The sequence below is a fragment of the Nematolebias whitei genome, chromosome 22 (assembly GCF_014905685.2).
Source record: "Nematolebias whitei isolate Nwh7 chromosome 22, NemWhi1, whole genome shotgun sequence".
Lineage (NCBI taxonomy): Eukaryota > Metazoa > Chordata > Actinopteri > Cyprinodontiformes > Rivulidae > Nematolebias > Nematolebias whitei.
The window spans coordinates 3,571,697-3,581,126 of NC_056519.1; the positions used below are offsets into that span (position 1 = coordinate 3,571,697).

The 9,430-nt window shown below is 40.4% G+C and overlaps 1 protein-coding gene across 1 annotated transcript in view; it reads right to left on the reverse strand.

The window, feature by feature from the left end:
• Positions 1 to 9,430, reverse strand: part of LOC119428453 (plexin-C1-like) — a 39,435-nt gene that overhangs the window by 9,096 nt on the left and 20,909 nt on the right. The window contains exons 12-15 of the mRNA XM_037696134.1: positions 5,424 to 5,570; positions 3,394 to 3,562; positions 2,017 to 2,117; positions 1,193 to 1,268 (exon numbers count right to left, since the gene is read on the reverse strand). Coding sequence (XP_037552062.1) covers positions 1,193 to 1,268; positions 2,017 to 2,117; positions 3,394 to 3,562; positions 5,424 to 5,570 — 493 coding nt within the window. The remainder of the gene's footprint in view (positions 1 to 1,192; positions 1,269 to 2,016; positions 2,118 to 3,393; positions 3,563 to 5,423; positions 5,571 to 9,430) is intronic.

Here is a 9,430-nt window from a genome sequence, read left to right on the forward strand (position 1 = left end):
TGACTGCCTGGCTTGACATCCGGGACTGGATGGCTTTAAACTTCTTAAGCTTCAATGAGAAGAAGTCTGAAGTCATGCTGTTCCATCCCAGTGGCTCACTCATGAACCATGACACTGACCTTTTCTCTCTAGCCCCACTAGAGAAACAAAAGGTCACTAATCTGGGGGTGATAATGGACCCGTCCTTAAAACTCAACAGTCACGTAAACATGATGGTCAAATCCTGTTTTTTTCAGCTGAGACGGCTGTCTAAGCTGAAACCTATACTCTCCAAAAAGAACCTTGAGACAGTGATCCACGCCTTCATAACATCTAGGCTTGATTACTGCAATTCACTTCTGTTTGGAATCAGTCAGTCCTCAATTGCTCGTCTACAACTGGTCCAAAATGCTGCAGCCCGATTTTTAACTGGTACAGGCTATAGAGAGCACATCACGCCAGTTTTGGCCTCCCTGCACTGGCTACCCATTCACCTTCGGATCCATTTCAAAATTCTCATGTATGTTTTTAAATCACTGAACAGTTCCGCCCCATCCTATCTCACTGATCTTCTGCAGCCATATGTCCCACCGCGCTCTCTGAGGTCAGCAGACCAGATGCTTCTCTCAGTCCCAGAAACCCGTCGTAAGCTCAGAGGTGACAGGGCTTTCTCTGTCGCAGGTCCACGACTGTGGAATGAGTTGCCACTGAGTGTCCGGCAGGCTCCCACACTCTCAGTCTTTAAGTCTCGCTTGAAGACCCACTTCTATTCGCTTGTCTTTAACACGGTGTGATTTGTTTTGGTCCGGTCTGTTCTCTACTCTGTTGGCCATTTTAGTTAGCTTCTGCTGCTATTTGTACCTGTATTTCTATTTTATGTTTTCCTGTCCGCTGTGCATGTTTGTTTTCTTTTGTACAGCACTTTGGTTGGCCTTGTTGCTGTTTTAAGTGCTATATAAATAAATTGGTATGGTATGGTGATGTCCGTTTCTAGTCCTCAAGGGTCACCTGCATGTTTTAGCTGTTCCAGTTAGGACACACTTGGTTTAAACTAATGAATGATCAATAGACTGGTACCGAAAACGTACCCTTGAGGACCGCCAAATTACAGAATATTGTTAACCGTTACTTGTTCCTTAAGTTGGTCCATTCTGACAATATTATTGCTAACACAAGACTGGGAGGATATTTTTCAGATGTGCATAGTTTATACCTTTTAGACTCCCTTGTGGGCTGAGAGGAGGATGAGTTTTCTTCGAAAGCACTTTGATTGTCCCTCCGTCTTCCACCTACAGAACCACAAACAGACCCAGAGGGCAGATAGAAGTCACTTGTTCTAAACGTATAAATGCACTGAAATGACAGCAGCAGAGACGAGTTTCCTGCGGTCTGCATCGTTTCGCACCAGACTGAAACATTTCTCCACTCAAAGACGACGCTGATGGATGATGATCTCTTATCTTATTATAAAGCCATTAGTAACCTCCCCTTCCATCACAGTTTTCTTTTACTTAACAAAATGAGAAGCTTTCCATTTCCTGTCACGCTGCTTTAACGAAACCATTTCGTTTCTACTACCAGGAAAATCTCACGTAAGCGTCGCCAACACAAAAGTTACTTCTCTATTCAAAGTATGTTGCTTTGTCCTGCTAAAATAAATTCTGCTCATGTTTAAAACATCACAGCAGCTTTCTACCTAAATGTCACTAATTTCAAAGTCTCAACGAACAAAACATCGAGCGTTTCTTCAAGGAACTGTATCGCCCTCCACCTCTACTCTAAAACTTGTAGATGACTGCCAATTATTACTTTGGAAGCATAATAGAAATTTATTGAGTTGTTCATGAGGTGTACATGTTCATGCAGCTCTGCAATTAGTGTCAGAAAAGAGCAGCAGTGGGGGGAGTTTCATTTTCATGTAAATCAAACCTCGATCCAACACGTGCAGTTCACCGTCACAGCACCGCCACACATCCACCAAGGATTTCTGCACGAGCTTGACAGAATGACCCAGCCAGAAGTTTGTTCGGGTCTCACCTGGTAGTGCCGGAGTGTGTTGAGCTTCTTCAACTCCCCGATAACCTCAGAGGTCGAATCCACTTCCTGAAGAGGAAGGAAACGCCCATCCTTCTCATATTCTACAGGACAGAAGAAACGTTTGTGTCATCGTTTAACTGCAGAGTCACCAGAAACATGAAGGTTTCAGCAACTTTACAGCTTTTCCTCAAGATTTTGAACAGTTTGAGGCATTTCTAAACACAAGGTCAGCTTTTTATCCAAACAACTAAAAGTGCATTTGTTGTAAATTGGCAAGTTTAACACAAAATGTTTTTTATTGTGAAAAAAAAAAAAAAGTATTATTATCCACTCTGAAAAAACTATGCAGCTAAATTTATCACCTGCCACTTAAAGGTAAGAGCGATAATATTTTGGCCATGCCTGTGTTTATGTGTCTGTTAGCACAATATCTTATGAATCACTAGATGGGTTTTAATAAAACTGAAACAACATTTAGACGTGCTTCTGCGTCTAATATTTGGAGTTGATTCAACTCAAGACGGCTTCCATCGCTGATCGACACAAGCTCAGTCAATTTTGCAGATATTTTGTTGACATTTGGGGTGGTAGTGCCTGAGAGTCATTCACAACACATATTCTAAGTGCTACTCATTGCACAAGATTACATGTCTGTTAGCAAAATATCCTCAACAACTGAAAGGATTTCACTGAAACTCCAAAAATAATCAACGGATGGACATCTGCAACTGATGAACTTTTTTTTAGAGTCGGTTAATTCAAGATGGCCGCCACATCTAATCAAAATAACCGACACAGAAATGACTAACGGTTCATTTTACAAATGTTGTGTTAGCAGCCGAGAGTCGTTCACGCAGGTTTAAAGTGTGGAGTTTCAGTTCATGCATGGAGGGGGAGTGGTGGTGCAGAGGTTAGAGAAGGTGAGCCTGTGATTGGAAGGTTGTCAGTTCGACTCCTTGGCCCCTCGACATCAAAATGTGGGTAGAGGAAAGGTGGAGCACTCACACCTGCCCCCACCCTGGGCCCTTGAGCAAGGCTCCTAACCCCCAGCTGCTCTAGATGGCAGCCCTCTGCTCCACACAGAGAGCTGTGGTAGCTCGGTGGTCTGTTGTGTCAGGAAGGGCGTCCAGCGTAAAAACGATCCCAAATCTTTGTGAGTTCGATGTGGCGACCCCTGAAGAAGGGAGCAGCTAAAAGAAGACATATCGTGCATAAAGGCTTTTTCAAGATTTGACCTTTCAGGATGAAAGGTGGCGGGCGACATGCATTCCTCCAGGGAATGGTCGGCTTTTATTTTTTTTCCAGATGGATCTTTTCTGCAGAAAATCAGATTTAACCGACATGACTCACCGATACAGATGTTTCTGAGTGACTCACCGATACAGATGTTTCTGAGTGTTGTGTTGTAGGGAAAACCGAACTTGGTCTTGAAGGTGGACAGGATTTTTTCCTTCAGCTGCTCGATGGCGTCGCAGCTGAGAGCGTCCACCTCCAGGGGCTCGCTCACCTCGCCGGCCCCGCCCACGGCGAACAGCACCTTCAGCTTCTGGAATGGGGAAACGCACATTTTTTCAGATCTGCACAGTTCTTCGAGTTCAGCTGAGATGACTCTACATTTGAGAACGGGACCGTTCAGATAAACTCAACCTTATTATTGTTGTTTCTATTAGTTATTACTATGTTATTATTAATATTATATATAAGTGATATGTGTTGTCATCCTTGTTTGTTCCCCTACAATGTTGAAATTAGTTCTCTGCATGTAACCCATCACACCTGAGATACACGCAGGTGGAGCAGTGGACAACTATGTAGGTGCCCAGGTAGCAGTTAGGGATTGGGTGTCTTGCTCAGGGACACCACGACATGTGGGAATGGCTGGAGATCGAGACTGGGACTTTCAGGTCCCGAGTCAGCTGCCCTGCCTCTACCCCATCTCGGCCCCTAATTTTATTATTATTATTATTATTATTATTATTATTATTATAGTGTTATTATTTGTTATTTCTATTTGTTTGTTTCTATTATTGTTTGAAATCTAATTACTTCAGCTCACTTTGTGACATTGTAGCTTTTAGCTACTCTTTTGTTACTTTTAACTGTCAGCTACTTTTGCTTTTTTAGCTTTTAGCTAGTCCTGTGATACCTTTAGCTTCTAGCTAGAGTTTTGGTCTTTTCATTCATCATTTTGCTACCGTAACTAACTTAGCTGTTCGTTTCCAGCTAAGCTTCTGCTTTAACGTTTTGCTACTATTTCTAGCATTTTGCTAATTTTATCTTAAGTTAGCCTTTAGTTACTTTTAGCTTCTAGCTACCATTTTGGTATGTTTGTCTTTTTGCTAGCTTTTTTGCTTCTTTAGGTTTTAGATAGGAATTTGCTACTTTCAGCTCACCTTTAGTTAATTTTAGTTTTCAGCTACTCTTGCTTTTTTAGCTTTTAGCTAGCCCTGACTTAACTAGCTCTTTGTTACCTTTGTTAAAGCACTTTGGTAACAGTTTCTGTTTTAAATGTGCTCTATAAATAAATCTGACTTGACTTGACCTTTAAATTATCTTTTTCTTTTTTTTTACTTTTAGCTACACCTTAGCTACTTTTAGCTTTTAGCTACCTATTTGCTAATTTTGACTTTTAACTATTGTTTTGCTTGTTTTATCTTTAAGCTATTTCCCTGCCTCTTTCGGTTTTGGCTACCCTTTGAGACTTTCATTTAGCTTTTTATTTTTATTTTTAACTCGTTGCCAGACTTTTCTTACTTTTAACTAGACTTTTAGCTTTTAGCTACCACACCACTCAGCTTCAGCGTGTTCAGTATCTTCCAGCCACCACTCAGCGTTCATATTCAGCGTTTTAACAATTTCCAGCGGGATCAATAAAGTTCTAATCGTATCTTGTAAATATATTTAAACTAGTTTATTTCTCCTCAACAGCTCATGTGTGTTTGTTTTAGGATTTGTAATAAAAGTATATTTTTCTTTGAGACGGTCCTGCAGCTGAAGACTATTTGTCCTTTTAGGTACCGCGGAGCAGTTGAAGCTGAGGTCACATTTAGCCGCAAGAGTTGCTAAAGTGGAGAAAGCAGCTTTCACAGCTTTTAATGTTTATTTCTGAGCGTTCACACCAACACGCTAAAGTAACACTTTGACTATTTATACTCTAAGTGTGTTCTGAGGTGAAACCAGAGTTGTGTTGTGACAGAACCAGGAGACTAAAAACAAACAAACAAGACAATCAAGAAGTATTGAGACGTAGAAGCAGAACTGACCAAAACTGTGAGGGCAAGCACAAACAAAAATACACAAATGCAGTGGAGTTTAGCGCATATTCTGAGAAATAAGCGACAAGCACTTCCTGTTTGAGGTTAAATAACCCGCTGAAGGTGTTGGGGCTGCAAGGCGTGTGTTTGTACCACAGGGCTGAAGTCCTGAGCCTGCCACAGCAGCCAGTCCTCGCTCAGGGTGTACAGAGCCTTCTCCGTCACGCAGTCCACTGGGCCTTTGGACCCCTGCTGGGTGAGTGCGCTCACCAACAGGAACAGGTGCTGCCCGACACTCTCCTGCAAGACCAGAACAGGCGTCACGTTCCCAACACCATCAGATTGTACAGAATCTGAGAAAACGATGGGCTTAAAGCTCGTCTGACGGCAGAGACAGAACACGATTGTTACCATGGAGACGCTTCCCCCCATGGTGAACCCGGTTTATCAAACTGTTCCACCAGTACCAAGAAACCATAATCAATAAGCTGCGGAAACTGGTAAGGTTTGAGGTTCAACCACATTTCCGTTAAAAAAAACGGTTTATCTCTTGGTTTATCTAAAAGTCAAAGACTTACTGTGAAGGGTGGAGCAAAGAAAAGTAGAAATGTTTAGCAAAAGGTTAGCTAAAAGTAGCAAAAGTTTAGCTAAAAGTAGCAAAGGTTAGCTAAAAGTAGAAAAAGGTTAGCTAAAAGTAGCAAAAGGTTAGCTAAAAGTAGCAAAGGTTAGCTAAGTAGCAAAGGTTAGCTAAAAGTAGCAAAGATTAGCTAAAAGTAGCAAAAGGTTAGCTAAAAGTAGCAAAAGGTTAGCTAAAAGTAGCAAAGATTAGCTAAAAGTAGCAAAAGGTTAGCTCAAAGTAGCAAAAGGTTAGCTAAAAGTAGCAAAAGGTTAGCTAAAAGTAGCAAAAGGTTAGCTAAAAGTAGCAAAGATTAGCTAAAAGTAGCAAAAGGTTAGCTAAAAGTAGCAAAGGTTAGCTAAAAGTAGCAAAAGGTTAGCTAAAAGTAGCAAAAGGTTAGCCAAAAGTTTAGCTAAAGGTAACAAAAGGTTAGCTAATGGCTAGATGTATTAAAGCCTAGACATAAGCTAGAAGTATAAAAACTCTGTCTAGAAGTTAAAAGTAGCAAAAGGCTAGTTCTAAGCTAAAAGTATCAAAGAGTAGTTAATGGCTAAAATAATCTAAAGGCTGGCTAAAAGCTAAAACTATCAAAACACTAACTCTGAGCAAAGAGTAGCAGAACAATAGTTAAAAGCTAATAGTAGCAAAAGTTCAGCTAAAGTAGCATAAGAAGTCAGAAATGTGGCTAGAAGCAGATTGTAAAGATAGATTTTAAAATAACTGAAGATCTCTGTGTATTTCTGAGGAAAATAGTTGCAAATAAAAGGTACCGGTAAATATTTTGAAAAGTCTTAAAGTAATAAAACCTAAAGTCAAAGCACCCATGTCCTGAGTGAGCTGAATGCTTTGATGTATGAACAGCAAAAACAACATCACAAAGTATTGAGAGATACAGTGCCTTGAGAAAGTTTTCGACCTCCTTGAACTTTTCAACCTTTTGCCACATTTCAGGCTTCAAACATAAAGATATAAAATTTTAATTTTTTGTGAAGAATCAACAAGTGGGACACAATCGTGAAGTGGTATGAAATTTATTGGATGTGTCAAATTTTTTTAACAAATAAAAAACTGAAAAGTGGGGCGTGGAATATTATTCGGCCCCTTTACTTTCAGAGCAGCAAACTCAGTCCAGAAGTTCAGTGAGGATCTATGAATGATCCAATGTTGTCCCAAATGACCGATGATGATCAATAGAATCCATCTGTGTGTAATCAAGTCTCCGTATAAATGCACCTGCTCTGTGATAGTCTCAGGGTTCTGTTCAAAGTGCAGAGAGCATCATGAAGACCAAGGAACACACCAGGCAGGTCTGAGATACTGTTGTGGAGAAGTTTAAAGCCGGATTTGGATACAAAAAGATTTCCCAATCTTTAAACATCCCAAGGAGCACTGTGCAAGCAATCATATTGAAATGGAAGGAGTATGAGACCACTGCAAATCTACCAAGACCCGGCCGTCCCTCTGAACTTTCATCTGGAACAAGGAGAAGACTGATCAGAGATGCAGCCAAGAGGCCCATGATCACTCTGGATGAACTGCAGAGATCTACAGCTGAGGTGGGAGAGTCTGTCCATAGGACAACAATCAGTCGTACACTGCACAAATCTGGCCTTTATGGAAGAGTGGCAAGAAGAAAGCCATTTCTCAAAGATATCCATAAAAAGTTTTGTTTAAAGTTTGTCACCTGGGAGACACCAAACATGTGGAAGAAGGTGCTCTGGTCACATGAAACCAAAATCAAACTGTTTGGACACAATGCAAAACGAGATGTTTGGTGTAAAAGCAACACAGCTCATCACCCTGAACACACCATCCCCACTGTCAAACATGGTGGTGGCAGCATCATGGTCTGGACCTGCTTTTCGTCAGCAGGGACAGGGAAGATGGTCAGAATTGATGGGAAGATGGATGGGGCCAAATACAGGACCATTCTGGAAGAAAACCAGTTTGAGTCTGCAGGAGACCTGAGACTGGGACGGAGATTTATCTTCCAACAAGACAATGATCCAAAACATAAAGAAACATCTACAATGGAATGGTTCACAAATAAACGTATCCAGGTGTTGGAATGGCCAAGTCAAAGTCCAGACCTGAATCCAATCAAGAATCTGTGGAAAGAGCTGAAGACTGCTGTTCACAAACGCTCTCCATCCAACCTCACTGAGCTCGAGCTGTTCTGCAGGAAGAATGGGCAGAACTTCAGTGTCTCCATGTTCAAACCTGATGGAGACAAACCCCGAGAGACTTGCAGCTGGAACTGCAGCAAGAGGCGGAGCTACAAAGTATTAACGCAAGGGGGCCGAATAATATTGCACGCCCCACTTTTCAGTTTTTTAATTGTTAAAAAAGTTTGACACATCCAATAAATTTCATTCCACTTCACGATTGTGTCCCACTTGTTGTTGATTCTTCACAAAAAATTAAATTTTATATCTTTATGTTTGAAGCCTGAAATGTGGCAAAAGGTTGAAAAGTTCAAGGAGGCCGAATATTTTCACAAGGCACTGTAGATTGCAACAAAAAATATAGACCCTGTCACACATATAAGGCTAATTATACGCTGCTGAAAACATTTCTAACCAGTTCAAAGTGAGAAATGTGCGCTCTTTTTACGTCAGATCACTTTGTCCTCGATCTAAAAATTACCTTCGGCTACAAACAGCGGCCAAAATAACAATCTGTTATTTTAAGAAGAACTTTTTAAAATCAAAGATACTGAAACTAAGTCATTCAGAAAGCATCTGATCAGCTGCAGTTTCAGCTCAGAGTTGATTTAATCACTGTGTATTTTTGCAATCTAAATAGTTCTGCATATTTTAGCTGTTATGTCAAAATGTTCAGCTCATTCAAGATATGGGTGCTGTGACTTTTGGTTGTTTTATCTTTTTAACTTTTCAGAATATTTTAATTTATTTAGAAGTATTTTGCCTGTAGAAATACATAGAGCCGTCTTCAGTTCCTTCAACAACAACAAAAATTATTTAAAATCTGCTTCAGCTACGGGCTTGATTTGTCTTCCCATACTACAATGATTTTGTAGCTACAATTCTGTTACAAGTAGCTTTTAGTGACCATTCTGCTACATTCAGCTTTTAGCTATAATTCTATTACATTCAGGTTTTAACTATTATTCTGCTACAATCAGCTTTTAGCTACAATTCTGCTACATTCAGCTTTTAGCTACCATTCTGTTACAATCAGGTTTTTGCAACTGTTCTGCTATTATCAGCTTTTAGCAAGCCTATTGGATGCTTTTTGCTTGTAGCCACCCTTTTACTACGTATAGCTAGCCTTTTGATCTATTTAGCTACCATTCTGCTGCATTCAGGTTTTAACTACAGTTCTGCTACATTCAACTTTTAGCTACCATTTTGGTACATTCAGATTTTAGCTGCCATTCTTTAGCATTCAGCTTTTAGCTACAATTCTGCTACATTCAACTTTTAGCTACCATTTTGGTACATTCAGATTTTAGCTGCCATTCTGCTACAATCAGCTTTTAGCTACCGTTCTGCTACAATCAGGTTTTAGCTACCGTTCTGCT